General features: G+C 40.3%; 1 protein-coding gene across 2 annotated transcripts in view; it reads left to right on the top strand.

Annotated features, from left to right (window-relative positions):
- LOC140272433 (interleukin-1 receptor accessory protein-like 1) overlaps positions 1-16,259 on the top strand; it is a 237,750-nt gene extending 221,491 nt beyond the window's left edge. The window contains exons 10-12 of one of the 2 annotated variants that reach the window (XM_072367923.1): positions 7,253-7,423; positions 11,297-11,341; positions 15,382-16,259. In XM_072367923.1, the coding sequence (XP_072224024.1) occupies positions 7,253-7,423; positions 11,297-11,341; positions 15,382-16,109 (944 nt within the window). In that variant the 3' untranslated portion in view covers positions 16,110-16,259. The remainder of the gene's footprint in view (positions 1-7,252; positions 7,424-11,296; positions 11,342-15,381) is intronic. The other variant, XM_072368001.1, reaches the window with a different exon arrangement.

Genomic DNA, 16,259 nt, shown 5'->3' with positions numbered 1-16,259 from the left:
CCCACTGAAGCAACTAATTCAAAAAATTATAAATATTCAGTAAAATGCTCCTTACAGGGCAGCAAGCACCTACACAGTCTTTGATTTATTCCATTTCTTGTGTAGAGAAGTTCTGATTTTTCAAACGATTGCTTTATCCGTTTTCAAAACTTCTAACTGGTGAAGTCTCACCGTTAGCTTTAAAGTGACAATGCTGCCTTTTACAACCCCAGCTCCAAAAACGTTGGGGCGTTGTGTAGAATAAACCAAAATTTCATTCAAATTTTCCTATTTAATAGAAAATCTCAGCTCATCTTTAATGTGGCAGCAGCAACATGACTCAAAAAAGTTGGGATGGAGCAATAGAAGTCTGGAAAAGTAAGTGGTACTAAAAATGGATGAGCTGGATCAGTTAACATGACCAGGTTTAAAAAGAGCATCTTAGAGAGGTAGAGTTTCTAAGTACTAAATATGAGCAAAGGTTCAGCAATCTGTAAAGAACCACATCTTGAAGTGTTAGTCAGCATAACATTGCAAAGGCTTTAAATATCTAAACATTTACAGTACATAAAATCAACATCTCTATGTGCAACGGACTGTGTGATCCTCAGGCCCTGAGGCAGCGCTACATTAAAAACAGACTCTCGTAGAAACCACTGCATGGCTCAGGAACGCTTCCAGACATGTGAAAAACTGTTCTATGGTAAGATGAATCAAAATTTGAAATTCTTTTTGGAAATTGTGAATGCTGCGTCCTCCAGACTAAAGAGGAGAAGGACCGTCCTGCTTGTTGTCACTGTCTGTGAACACAATTCTCCATGCCATCCGCGAATGTCTATCATATACTGAAGAAGCCAAATGTGACCATGGTCCAGAAACACTGCACTTCTCTGGGCTAAAGCTCATTTAAAACTGACTGAGACAAAGTGGAAAAGTGCTCTGTGGTCAGACGAATCATGAATGCCACATCCTCCAGAGACTACCACCAGATCGTAACCAGGTTACCAAGGTTTCTCATCAGTGCTCAGTTCAAAAGCACTGCATCTCTGATGCTACAACACCACTACAACAGTATAGTTTAAAAGTAGAAGAGTCTGGGTGCTGGACTGACCTACCTGTAGTCCAGACCTTTCACCAACTGAAAACATTTGGAGCATCACGAAACATAAAATACAATAAAGAAAGACCCGGGACTGTTGAGCAGCTATAATCATACATATCAAGCAAGAATGAGACAGCATTCTTCTCTCAAAAGTCCAACAACTGGTCTCCTCAGTTCCCACATGTTTACACACTGTTGTGAGAAGAGGAGGATAAACATGATCTTGTCCCAACTTGAGACGTGTTGCTGCCAACAAATTCAAGATGTTGTAGTATTTCTCATGAAATAGTAAAATGTCTCACTTTCAACATTTTATGAAATATAGATTTATGAGATTTGCAAATGATTGTTTTCAGTCGCATTTTTCACAGCATCACGACTGTTTTTGGAGTTGGGGTTTTCTTTCAGGGTACATTTTTTCTTTTGGATGTGAGCCAAACACAAGGGGAAAAAATAATTGGAGCGAGCTCGAGTTAGTGGTAATCACAGTATGAATCTCCAATTTCCTGCATGTGCCCATCCTCCTGCTGTCATGTCGGTAACAGCTGCATATTTTCTTAAAACGTTGTGTGTGGGTTTTTTTAACTGATGCTCCTGCTGCCCTTTTAAGAGCATTCAGTGATGCATCACGATGCACATTTGCAGCAAAGTATAATCCCCTTCTCTGCGTTTCTATGTCGACAGTGTTTTTGTTGACTTCAGTATTTCTAGAGCAGCACACAGTGGACTTAAAAAGCTGCAGATCTTCTTATTTCTGAGCCACGCCCATTGAATTGAACTGCAATGGCTTCAATCACATACGCACAGATACCTATTCTTTTTTTTCTGTCCTCCGGTTCTATTTTTGTGTTCCCAGATGGGATTTTACAGCCGTGACAAGTTTTCACAGGGACAGAAATATTGCTCTTTCTGTATTCCTTTTTTCTTCCATTCTGTATTCCTTTTTTTCTTTCTTTGGCTGAAAGAGGAAATTGCTGCACTAGTGTTGCTCTTGTTTAAGACACAGGAGATTTGCGATTGGGCAGTACATTGGGTGGGTTGCTTGTGCTTTCTCATGTCTCCTGGCCAAAAACACAAGTGAGTGCGTGAGTGCAAGGGTAATATATTCAGCCGAACGCTCTATATTAAAGCAAATCAAAACACAGCCCCTGTGCCAGACAACAACATTACCTCTCAGGCCTCATCAGCAGTGGTATAAGAAAAAAATATCTTTGATTGGGCCTGGTGGATGAGTCTTAGCTTAAGAATGCATCAAAATGAGACAAGGAGCAAGTTTTAATTTGATTTCCCTGCAATGAGTCTCTAAAGTTGCAGCACTGTAGTGAATTCAGGGGGAATGAGATTAGTTCAGAGAGGCTGAGGGATTGTGCAAAGTGGATAGTGAGACAGCTTGGGAGTTATGTTTGTTAAAAGGTAAAAAGTCTTCTGGACCACTCCTCCAGCTCTACTTAACTGTGATGGCTGCTACATCAGACATTTCAATGAAAGTCATTACCTCCGGCTCTCTTGCTCCTCTGGAACTTTGCCGTAATGAATGACCCAGAGGCAGTTATGTTGAAAAGGAGAAAAAAAAATGTTGGGCCTTGAACTTAAAGCCACACAGCAATTGTCTCCTTTAATTGTGCAGCAGGAGTGAGTGCTTGGAGGGAGAAAGAGATTTTCAATTTGTTTCCCAGTATAAGGGGATCAGGTCCAATAAGACACAGCACACCGCCTGTGGAGCTCTTAGGAGACCCCTGATACTTTGCTTCACGCCGCGGTCGATTAGATCGCTTCACCACCAACTCTGGCACACACCCATTCATAAGCATGCACACACTCTCACCCGAACCTGGCAACTCATCTGAGTTCTAGTGACAGTGTACTGTAGATGAATGGGGAAGGATTAAATAGGAAGCTTCCAGCTGAGTGGAGACAAAACAGTCGCTAAGCAATGGCAGAAGGTGGTTAACTGAGATCCCATCACTATGGTAACTGCTGCACTGACAGGATGAAATAGCTGTATGTAAGATATAGTAGCACAGACACATTTTTCATCAATAAATTCCATAAACCAGTGTCTCAGATGCACAGAGATGTTTTTTTTTTCTTTCTCCAGCATAACTCTGAACACACTGCCAAGAAAGTGTTTCATCGTGGCCACTCCAAGTACTAATTGAACGCCTTCCTCCCTCCTCTGCCAGATGTAAAATTGTAAGCTGTACGCAACAATAGCATGGACTGTCGGCTATTTGTCAGCGGCGCAATTTAGTTAAAGAGCGCTCACTTGTCACATTGTGTGGGTGTCAGTGGAATCAATAATAGGCTTCATCATGACAACAGCCGAGCAGGCTTGACAAAGAGGTGGGAACTCATCAACACTCTGCCATAAATATGAATGTCAGTGTTGTCAGCACAGTGTGGAATTATGAAGCTCTGTCTGTGTTCAGTGTAGTTTGGAGATACTGAACATGAATAGTTTTCACATCTTGCACACATTGCAACTGTAATACATCCTGATTAATTAGCGTCTTCTTAATATATCCAGCAGAAAAGATAACTTTACAGTCCCAGTGTGTGTCACAGATATTCATGTGGACACTCTATTTAGAAAAATTTGACCTAAGTATATGTACTGATTAACTGATTGGTTTGAAAGTTGTTACGGTCAGTTATGTCTGATGTGCATTGCCTAAACAAAACAAACAAAATAGTTTTCTTTTTTGTTATGTTTTACATCATTCCTCCATCACCCTGAGCAGTCTGAGCCTAGAGTTTTACTTTGTGGGTATAAATATTTCCACTTACAGTGAAAAGGAAGTACGCCCTTGCTCAATTTTAAGGGTTTACATATCAGCTCATGATAATAAGTTATCTGGTCTTTACCAGGTCTTAAGAGGAGCTAAATACAACGTCATGCAACAACACATGACATATTACATTGTGTCATAATTAATTAATTCTAAACCAGAACTGCTGTGGGACCTCAAGGGAGCTGTGTATAAACCAATGCTGCAAACCTCAATGAGCTGAAGAAATGTTGGAGAGAAATTCCTCCACAACAATGTGAGAGACTTCCATCCCACAACATTTCAGGGAAAAAAATATGCACTTTCTGCCTAGCTGGATTCATTTTCCATCTCTAGTTAGTGTTAAGGAAAAAAAATCAATAATTTTAATTCCAACTTAGAGCTTGAAAATATGACTGTAATTAGGGTCACATGGTTTGATTTCAATAAATGTTCAAAAAATTTGGTATTTTACCAAAAATCAAAGACTCGATCAAAAATATCCACGAGCTAAACACTTTCCTCTCATTTTAATTATCCCATGATCCATCAGGATGAATATGTCCCGGTGGATAAAATGTTATAAAGGAGCTAAAACCAGCTGTTTGAAGAATAACATGCTGTTTACACGCCAACGCTAAAATATTTATGTATCAATCAAGCTTTTGCGGATCATGCCTGAAAGAGCTTTTTACATATTTAGTTTGCCTCGTGAGAGTATATTACAGGGTCAACAGTGAAGGTATGATCAGAACTCAGAATACGTATCTGTATTCAAACAAAATGCCAAGTACATTTTTATTCAAAAATTCAATCACTGCATCTCACTGGCAGTCTGCTTTCTGCTATCTGACGCAAAGCCATATACTTCTGGTGAAATTGAATTATGGAAAACAAAACATTATGTTGGAAAAAAAGCGCCCAGCTACTCATTAGCAGTCAGTGCTATGCACTTCTGTAACCACAGGCTTAAGTATGTTTGTTGCATTCCAATCTACTCCATTAAATGTAATAGAGCCTAGAGATATCACAGAGATTACGCCTCAAACTCTCTTGGCACTCTTCACTGCAAGTTCAACAGTTCACCATCGAACTGTGGACTCTTTGTGCACATAGGCGTACACTGTATACGTGCATGCTTTATACACAGAGCACACGTGCAGAGGATCAGTGAAGCTGCTCCGTTTGCAGTCAGCATGTAGATGCGGTTATTGTAGGTAGATGCTTGAACTGTCTCTTTTATGGAGAAATGCTGAAGGGGAGGGAGGAGGTCATTCAGCCTTCGTGATTACCCCCCAACACTTCCTCCACTCTCTTTCTCGCTACAGACGAGTGAATCATCTCCACTAAAATAGGCCTTGATCTGCCTACACAGCGTTTGTTTAAAAGCTACCAGAGGAAAAACAGAGAAGGAGATTTATGCCGCGGTGAAGCAGATTTCAAGCCTCGGAGTTAGTTATACTAAGTGAGGTTACATTTCAATTATTTTTACATGTCCCTGATGTTGTAAAAGGAATTGCACGTTATAAAAACAAGATAGATTAATTACAAGCCGTGCACTTGCCAAATATCAAGATTACCCTCTGGGAAGTGAGTGAATCTTGTTGACAGTCTCATGGCTCCAGAGAGAGGCCAGAGTGTAAAATAGAAAGGATATTAAAAGAGGCAAAATTGGGATGCTGTTCTGACAGTTGATCCTGAACGTCCTTCATCTGAACCATCTGCTCCCTCCCCCTTGTCTTCACCCAACTAATCATTCACTTCCCATCATCTCCGCTGTCTTAATGCATTAAATGTCACCACATGCCAAATTAAAACTGGAACTTGCTGTTCCAAACTCTGTTGGTGTCCTTAAAAAGTTTACCTCAGCTGCAGCTCAATGTCCCAGTTTTTATGTTTCCTTCTCTTTGTGTCACCAGTCACTAATGAATAAAGAAACAAATAGAATCTAATATTTTCATTTCTTATAAATATGACCCAAAATATGTCTTTCACTGTATCAAACTTGCTTCACAGTAACTGCAGTTGCTCACCCAAAGTTCACCTAAACTACAAAACACATTTTATCACTCAAACATTTAATTCCTGATCCCCTGAAGCTACTGCCTCTGGCCTGATAAAGTATGGTTGAATGTAATTTAGTTTTACATTGGAAAGGTTTTTGTGGAGATTATTTCTTTGGTAAGAAAAAAATAAAAGGAATTCCATTATGATCGTAGACAGTATGATCTTCTGCTGGGGTGAAAAAGAGGCGAGTGTTTGTGTGGATAGGGTCAGGATCATGGTGGCATTCCAGCTCAGCCTTCATGCCAGTTCTTCCACACCAGAGTACGTCCAAATCAAGTTATGTGCTGCTAGTTTACTAGGTTTTGTCACATAGAGCCAGAGATGGTACTGTAGCCAGTTGAGACTTTACTTCATGATCAGTGAGATATGTTCTGCAGAGGGTAAAAAAGCTTTATGTAGATGAGATTTATGTTGAAGCTGGCTTATTTCTAAAGGTGTTTGAAAAGTGTTAACTGGTCATATTTTAATATAAGACCTTATTTTGATTTGCTCCAGATTTCCCTGTGAAAATTACTCCTTTACACAACACTTTCTGGAAATATTTTAGATTAAAAGCCCCAACCACTGCTCCTTGATCCTCAAAAGAAAATGGGCATCTTACCTCTGCAAAGCAGAGGGGAAGAGCTAAGGGGAGGAATAAGGACTTTATAGTTTTTAAAAAAGCCCGTTGGTCCCATTGGAAATAAATGAGCTATTTCACAGTTGTGGCTGACATGCTTGGTTTGGTTGTTCTGCTCAGGAGCCAAAAGCCATTCTTCCATTCTTATAGTACTCAGGAGCTCTGGGATATCGCCATGTCTTTTATTATCCTGAATCATTTTCCTGAGTAAGAAAACCATGAAGGTCCTTCTTCACTTCTCACTTTCCATCTCTCAGCTCAGTCCTTTCAAAATCCACCATCAATCTTTGCTTTCACGTGGGTGATGAAGCAGCACCATGTGCTGGTCCGGGCAGGCGGTGTTGGGCGTTTAGCTCAAGCTGGAGTCTAATTTGTTTTGCCTGCACTGGGAAAAGTAGAGATCAAGGCAACATAATTTGTCAGTGGGGACTGAGCTGTAATGAAAAGCACTCAAGATGGGCAGAGGTGCCCAGAGGTCACTGTAATGGAGGCGTCCTGCCTCTATGAAGTCTCCCAGTGAATGAATTGCTCTCTATGCACCGTTATGAAAAGAGATTGTGAGCATCTGGAGTGTAACAGTGCATAACTTCAGTCTGGTTTTTAGTGAACAAAAATCAATAAAGGCTCCGTTAGCATAACTCACTGATTTGCAGGGTGTTTAACAGAAGCCAGGACATTTTACCCACAACATTGTCTGTCTTCCTCCTCTGCCTGCAGACAACAAGGACTATGACGCTTACCTGTCCTACACCAAAGTGGATCCTGACCAGTGGAGCCAGGAGACCAGAGAGGAGGAGCGCTTTGCCCTGGAGATCCTCCCTGACGTACTGGAGAAGCATTATGGGTATAAACTCTTCATTCCAGACAGGGACTTGATCCCCACAGGAAGTAAGCTCTCTCTCTCACGGCAATGTCAAGTTGTGTCGAATGTTTTGTCGCTTGGTGTTGCTAGTCTTGCTGTTGTCAGTGCAGTGGTGATGCCTTGTTTGTTGGCTTCTGTTATGCTTTTGTGCTGTGGCATAACAAAGACCCGTAAGACCGTCATTGTTTTCATTTGATCATTATAAGATGAGCTTTTTCTAACCAGTAGCTGAAATGTTATGGATCCATTTGTTACAAGGGTTCATTTAGGCAGATTTTAGGTTTACAAAACCAGGAAAGAACATTTATTAAATTTGCATTGTTTTTAAAATATTATTTCAGTAGTTAACTTAACTAAAAGGAACACTATCGATGGTTGATAGTGTTCCTTACACCAAGGTATATATCAAATATACATCATTATAAGAAAAAAACATGCCAATTCACCAGTTTGAAAAAGAAAATATCCATTTGTGTTCCATTCTAGTGTACCAGGAGTCACTAAAAAGACACCTTTTGCTTAACCATTAGCTACAATGCTGGATAAATGACTGAAACAGGTTAAGCACCACTACTCAGAACAAGGGTTCAGTTTTAAATAATGTTACCAATAAATTAACCATAAATAAACCAATGACATGAAATGTTTTTTAGGCATGCCGAGTCAGCCGGTGTATGCCGTTATGTATTTTAAAGCCTTCCTCCCTGCAGTATGAACTGTACATCACAACACTTTCACCTGACAAAAGGTAGATAGATTAAGGAGACTCATAAGCCCTTCTGGCACATTGATTGCATCTTATCAGCCTAAAAGATGTCCTCGTTCAGCTGCCTCCTTTTCCCCTTTTGTAATGCAGACCAAACAGAGGAAGTTCGGTTCTGCATCAGTGTGTGCTTACACATAGCAAGCTCGCAACACAGAATTAGCCAAGTGGCAACAGCATTGTTGGTAAGACCTGTTTGCTACTACAGATACACCCCAGTTTGGCTGTGGGACCACCTCAGTTACCAGCTCAGAGGTGCGTAATGAGGGTGTATCAGTCTCACCTTGAAACATTATTAAAAGGTCTATAGATATAGAAAAATGGAATCCAGATATGGAAAGTATGTCTAAATAATAATAATAATTCCTGTGTTTTCCTTAACTTGAAACAAAATATTTATATCACAAGGCGATTCAGGTCCCTTTAATCAGTTTTTTAAATTTTACACATTTACCTTACGACAGGATCCCAAAAGGGATAAAACACAGAGAGGATATTTCACATTTTTTGTGGCCAGTGTACTTTTTCCCTGTATATTTTGAAAGGGAAGCTGTTTTTCTTTTATTTGGATGCAATCTGCAGTTCATGCCACTAGATGCCACTGCATACTACACACGAGACCTTTTATTTTACGAAGGACTTCTTTCTGAACTTGGAGAGCAGAGACATTGAGGCCTGAAAGAGACAGCCACTGAGCAGGGAAGGGGTACTTTACCAAACAAAACAAGGAATTTTTAATTAACATTGAGTATTCCAGATACAACGCACGTTGTAGTTTGTAGATTGCAGATACTGGCGCACGTAAAGAGTGAGCTCAGCAGACCTGCATTGCACCCTTATCTTTCAGTGCTCTGATTTTTCAAACCAAAGTTCCATAGAAATTATGTTTTGAGGGTTTTTTTTTTAATGAAAAGTTTGCTCGTTCTCCCATGAATTCACTACTTTTTATGGATCATGTAATCAGTGTAACTGCTGCACACCTGAGGGCACAAACCATGCAATTTTCTTATTCTTATTTTTCATTCGGTGCTTTACCCAGTTCAGTTCTGGTGGATAAGGGGGAAACGTCCCAGAATGCACAACACAATCCACCCCACAGGGCTGAGACCACACTAGACAAAGTCACCAAAATATTATTTATGCTTAAATAGATTGTGTAAAAATTTATGACAAATGTTTTTTCTCAATATTTTAGAGGGTGCACAAATTATGTTATACGGGGAGATTGTGTCTTAAAATCAGGTCCTCAAATCCACATTATCTTATAAGTAATTTGTTTCCACCTTTAATGCAACCCATAAGGGTGATCTTAAAACTAGCACCCCCTACAGGCTGACAGGTAGATATTGCAACTCCCAGAACTAACCACATAGGAGGCGTTTCTCACTGAAATGTAACTCTTAAAACTATTTCCACACATGAGCAAATGTCATTCTCAATTGTTTTTGTGCATATAGGACAGAGAAAAGACAGATGGTGTCATTACGCCCAATACTTTCAACCATTTTCAACCTGTGGTACTCAGGTTGTCACCAATAAATGACAAATCATGTTAATGAACACCATTTTGAGACATGACATGCAGTTGCTTTCATGATCACTACATCTTATTGAAGCACAGTAGTTGTAGGTGGTAATTTCCTGCATGAACAAATTCCACATGGTGTCATTTTCGGGACGATAGTCTGGTTGTAAGAGATATGCGCCTCTTTGAGAGCACACCTTGATATCAAGGTGAAATGTTAGTCTGTACTAACTCTGTATGGCCTCAATTTTTTGGTTATCTTTTTAAATCCACTCGGCTCTGCAGATAGAAGCTAAAATTAAATTACTTTAGATGGAGAATGAAAGCGAGTGCTGCAACAGTGTAGGAGAATATTTTTTACCATTGAGGCACATAATCCTGTTGTATCAGCCCCCAAAATGAAATGAAACGGTACATAAACATGATATGGGTTCTGTTATGAGAAGTTACCTATGGGTGCACATGTCATTGAAAGTAACCAGCTACATTTCCTCAGGGGCTGTACTTAAGTATGTTTTGAGGGGCATCTGATATATTTTACTTCATACCTCTAATTGCAACATATGCTGCACCAACACTAAAAGCAATGTTAACATGTGCTGAAATGTATAAAGTGCATATTCTACACTGTTTGAAGCCTTTGGGAGGCATAACAACACATGCAACAGAATTAGCAGAAGGAGCCAACCTTATTTTGAGACAAGAGTCCATGTTTCTTGTCTAGCTGCATGTTGCTGTGTAATGGTGTCAGTTGCACAATCAAAAATCTCTTTATGCATGGATATTAATGCATGTTTTACCACAGTATACTCCTAATGAAGCCTCTCGCCATGCCCCATGCTTATCTTTGATTAACTCATCACACAGATGAGTTTGATAATATCATTATCCCATTAGCCTCCATTTGAATACTTGCATTTGCTTGTCTTCCTGCACATACCACCATTACTAATTATGTTCCTCTTCAGTGGCATTGTGCCAAGGTTATAAACTGAATCCCTTGCTGTGATTATGTGCTTGATACGGGGACTGTAGTAATATGGGAAAATGGCATAAAAATGCAAGGATTGAGAGGAATCTAAAGTACGTCAGCCACAATTCTACCTTAGTGGCATGGCTTGCTGATTTATTGTGACTATGTATAAACATGTAGCTCCCATAATCTCCAGCTATATATGAACATTCAGCCATTTGGGAGTTCTGTATGTGTCGGCAATCTTTCTCCTGAGCTGCTGTTTAGTAACATGTCATTCAAGAGTATGATGGATTATTTCAAACATGTTAAGCATCTTACCATGCTGATACATTTCTAACGTACTGATCTCGAGGACTTTTAGTATTCTGCACACATTTCAAGAGAAGCAAGTCTTGGATGAACTCCTCAGACCTAATTAAAATGTTTTTCCTCTGCTTTTTTATGCTACATGTCCCATATTAAACTGGAATAAACTGGTCAGAGCGATTATTGTTTTACCATCGCCAGCAGAGCATCACTGGACGAGCACAGTTTATGCCAGAGGAATGTCCCCACAATGTTGGAACTGTTTTTAATGAAAACAAGTGTTCTGCAAATCTTTTGATCACACTTTGAATGTAAATATCTATGTTTAGGTTTCACCAATGATCATTTCCAGGATGACACAAGACTACTTAGAGGTACTCCATCCCAAGATTTTTACCACTCGTGTCAACACACACTGACACAGACTTTCTGATTAAAGCCTATTTTTTGGTAGAACACTCTGATAAGTCATGAGAGTTTATGGTTACAGATGGTGTGACTGGTGGTTGATAATCAGTAGTCTAAGACAGTCATTGATGATGCAGCAAAACAAATCTGAAGAACCTGTTTTATAGTTTTTATGTCGTGCTTTGGGAATTACAGGGACAACATTAACTGTGACTGTCAGCCATATAACTGCTTTTAAATTCTTTTTTATATCCTAAGTTTATTTCTCAAATTCCAAACAAAAGTTTGGATGCAATGTAAAATGTCAATAAAACAATATTTGCATCAAAGAAGATAATTATACATTTTGCTGTTTTGTGAGCTCATCTTGAATTTGTTGGCAGCAACAAGTCTAAAAAAAGTTGGGATAAAAAAAGTCCTTAACAGTCTATAAACATCTCGGAACTGAGGAGATTAGTTGTAGGGCCTTTGGGAGAGTAATGCTGATTTTAGCTGCTTACTGGTCCAGGGTCTTCTTTGTTGTATTTCACATTTCACGGTGCACCAAATGTTTTCAGTTTATGAAAGATCTGGACTGTAGGCAGGCAGCACCTGGACTTTTGTGGTGTGAAGCGCTACTATTGCTGTTGTTTTAGATGCAGTATGTGGTTCAGCATTGTCCTGTTGAAATATGCAAGGCGTTAAGTGTAAAGCTTTGTATACTTTTCAGCACTGATGGGGCTTTTCCAGATGTGCAAGTTACCATTCCCATGGGCCCTAATGAACCCCAGTACCATCAGAGATGCAGGCTTTTGATCTAAGCACTAATAACAAGCCTGGTGTTTCTTCTCCTCTTTGGTTCGGAACGTTTGCCAGCCACGATTTGTCTGTCCACAGAACAGTTTTCCACTTTGTCTTTAGTTAGTTTTAAAAGATCTTTGGCCCATTTCCTCTTTGCATGGCACCGTGAACTGTGTTCAATCGATTATTTCTGGAAGTGTTCCTGAGCCCCTGCTGTGATTTCTATGAAGGAATCATGTCTGAAGATCACAGGCACACCATATTGATTTTCAACCATATAAGTTGAGCACAGAGATGTCACTAGATTCTCAGAATCTTTTGATGATATGATGGAATATTCAAGGTATTTGCTTTTTTACATTGAGGAACATTATTCTGAAATAGCTCCTCAATTTGTTGAGGCAGTTTTTGCAGATTGTTGAACCTCAGTCTGTCTTTACTCCTGACTGTGTATCTCTAAGGTGCTGTTTTATATCCAGTCACGTTACTGACCACCTAACCTTATTAAATGCAAGTTCCTCCACCTGTTTGCTTTTAGTACCTCATACTTTTCTAGCAATTAGTTGTGCCGTCCCAACCTCTTTGACACACGTTGCTACCACTAAATTCAAGTTGAGCTAATATTTTTCAAGAAATTGTGAAATATTTTGAGTATTTGATATGGTTTCCATTTTCTTGTAAATCAAAAATTTATATGGATTAATAAATTAATATGGATAAATTTATAATTTAAAAATGAAATTAAAATTCTTATGTGAGCAAACAATCACTGTACCCATGAACAGGAAAATAAAATAAGTGCACCCCTTTTGTTCAGCAGGGCTCTGGATCATATATCAGTATTTAGAAGTTACCAATCAAACCTACTGTAGCTTATTCAAATCTTTGACAGCTTGGACCAGACATTCTGTTTCCTCTAAAGAGGCCCTCAGAAAGAAGGTGAAGTCTGTCATTAAACAGTGTCGTCGGAATTCAGAGCAAGAAAACAAACTCTGGTCCGTTTAAAGCGGACCGAATGTCTCTGGTGTGAAAGCGCACAGTGGGAAATGCAGACGGACTATGCAGCTAACCGAAGAGAGGAAGTGGCACAAATCTTGATGAGCAGTTAAATGTTAACATGCGATTCTAAAAAGACATGAAATTGAAAAGTTGTTTACAACAAACTGTGCATACTGAGAAACACCAGACACAAACATAACCCATCAAACATCAGATGACCTTCAGGATAAAAGTTGCATGAGTAGTGGTAATGCTGGGTTTGCAAGACAAATACTGTTGCTGCTTATGTGCAAGTGAAGTGTTGCTGTTGTTGGACAGGAATAAACTCTGGTTACTCCGCTATGCTCAGTAGAAAATGTACAGTATGCTGCAAGGTTATGGTTCAAAACTGCAGATACAGTATGGAGGTAAGTTGGCTTCATTATCATAATAAAATGACAAATGCTTTTGCAGCTGCTTGGCATAGAAAATATTCAACAGACTCGAAAGCCCTCAGTGCGTGACTGTTTAGAGTTTACTTGAATATTTCATGAACATATTTTTGCTAGCAGGAACTTGACATTTGTTTTGGCTTGACTTTTTTACTCGATACGCTATTGAAAGTGTGGCAATATTGATTTTCTGTCCCGTGTAATTAATAGAGACAAAGTCTGTATTTTGGGTCATTCAGCACAAGTTGAAGCACGAGGGTGCAGAACTCTGAAGCCAATAAAACGGATATTTTGATTCAGTCTTTTTTTACAGGGTCAGTTTTAATGCAAGCTGATGTTTTCCAGACCTTAATTACCTCAGGTTACATAACTTCATCAATTAGCTTGATATGTTTAAAACAGTGGCAAAACAGTGAATAGAAAAAAAATTTAATTTTGAAGTAAAATTACCTGAAGGCACCAGTGTTCAAGATGTGACTCGATCCTGAGTCCAGCACCTGACAGTCAGGTGTGTAATGCCTCCTCCTACTATTTTACAAAATGCTCTTACACTGTTACCCTATGGTTATTTTTTGTTCAGTAGCACGGACAAAACTGTGAAAATTGTGCCAGTAAACACAAATCAGTAGATTAAATTTACATTTAGCCCTTAGACTGGGTTCTGTTTTGTGAAGTCTCTTAAACAAAACAAAAAAATACTCAGCATCTTGAGACGATAGATTTAGCCTCAGTAGTTGAAAATATGAAACTTTTAGTCTATTAATTATTTTAGTCTTGATAAACCAAAAGAAAAAAACTCATTTGAGCAGGCTTACACCTTTGAGTGGAGTTTTAGCCTCTGGGTCCCAGTGAATTAAAGCATGATGACCAATTACCAAACAGCAAAGAGAGTGACTTGTCATGTTGAAGTAAAGGGCAACTTCAAACCCAAGTTTACTGTAATGGGGTTGCTCTTATTGTAAGGCCCCAGGGCAGAGCGTGGCAGGAAAGAAGCAGTTCATTCTCTAACATGCTGGGCAGGCTAAAGAGGAATTTAGCCTTGGTTAGCTTCAAGACTGCAGACACACAAGAGGCTCATAAGCTGTGATTGGGAGGTGAAGCCCAGTTACTCCCGTCTACCTGCTGTTGACTCTTGCTTCTGTCATGGCCAAGAGAGGCTAAGAGCAGGCATTAAACACACACACTTCAAACGCTTCAAACACATTCTCTTCCATTCAGGCACTTTTTGTAGACACCAAGAAACATAATCACACTCATCATTATCCAAGAAGCTGAGTCATTCATAAGAGGCCGAATTACAGCACTGTAGTTGCTTTTAACTCCCACTTTATTCACTTTCAGACCATAGCTGTGAATTTAAAATAACTCTGGTGTCTTGTTTGGCTTCGAGTGTTGACTGTCAGTACTTTTGTACATACAATGATGAAATGCTGCAGAGGCCAGAGCTGTGTATCCAAGTTAGACTAAATGAGCACTTATCTGTTTTTATCCTCATGCCAGATGGTGGAATAATTTCCACGTTTCATCTAATCTTAATTCGACTTGTTTGTTTGAAACATTGATAAAAGGAAGTTGTTTGATAGGAAGTTGCTATGAAGCCAAGAGAGTTATTTTAGCCTGTGTGATTAGTTTAATCATATCTTCATCACCCATGAGCTCTTGATATGCAGTTAAATGTTAAATTAAACTGTCTAGATTAAATTCAGTACAGCAAGTAGAAATAAGCTAAATCAAACCACGATGAAATATGCTTTGAATGAAGTTGTGCATCTGTCTCTCTGTCTCTGTGAATCCAGCCTACATCGAGGATGTAGCACGCTGTGTGGACCAGAGCAAACGCCTCATCATCGTCATGACGCCCAGCTATGTAGTGCGGAGGGGGTGGAGCATTTTTGAACTGGAGACGCGGCTGCGCAACATGCTGGTGACCGGTGAGATCAAAGTCATCCTGATCGAGTGTGCTGAGCTACGCGGCATCATGAACTACCAGGAAGTGGAGGCCCTCAAACACACCATCAAGATGCTGACGGTCATCAAGTGGCGCGGGCCGACCAGCAACAAGCTCAACTCCAAGTTCTGGAAGCAGCTCCTCTACGAGATGCCCTTCAAGCGCATGGAGCCCCTGAGCATCTCCCATGAGCAGGTGCTGGACGTCAGCGAGCAGGGCCCCTTCGGTGAGCTCCAGACCGTCTCAGCCATCTCCATGGCAGCAGCCACCTCTACCGCCATGGCGACGGCACACCCAGACTTGCGCTCGACCTTTCACAACTCCTGCCACACCCAGATGAGACAGAAACACTATTACCGTAGCTACGACTACGACCTGCCGCCCGGCGGCACACTCCCGCCACTCTCCTCGCTAGGCAACCAGCACACCTACTGCAACATCCCCATGACGCTCATCAACGGACAGCGGCCACAATCCAAGTCACCGCGCCAGCAGAGTCTGGACGAAGCCCACGGCAACAACGCTATGCTGCCACTGCTTCCCAGAGAGACCAGTATATCCAGTGTCATCTGGTGACAGAGATGGTGTCGGGCGGGGTAGACTTTGGATCTATTTGATGTCTGTCACAGGGAGGATCACCACTGGCACGTGGACCTCGAATGCACCAGAGCCAGCTGGACCTGAAGGCCACTGAGCTACTTGCTGCTGTTGAATTTGCACCAGGAA

The sequence above is a fragment of the Leuresthes tenuis genome, unplaced genomic scaffold, assembly GCF_036924035.1.
Source record: "Leuresthes tenuis unplaced genomic scaffold, fLeuTen1.0.hap1 SCAF_1, whole genome shotgun sequence".
Lineage (NCBI taxonomy): Eukaryota > Metazoa > Chordata > Actinopteri > Atheriniformes > Atherinopsidae > Leuresthes > Leuresthes tenuis.
The sequence above is the reverse complement of the archived record's forward strand: the minus strand, read 5'-3'. Positions and strand labels throughout refer to the sequence as shown.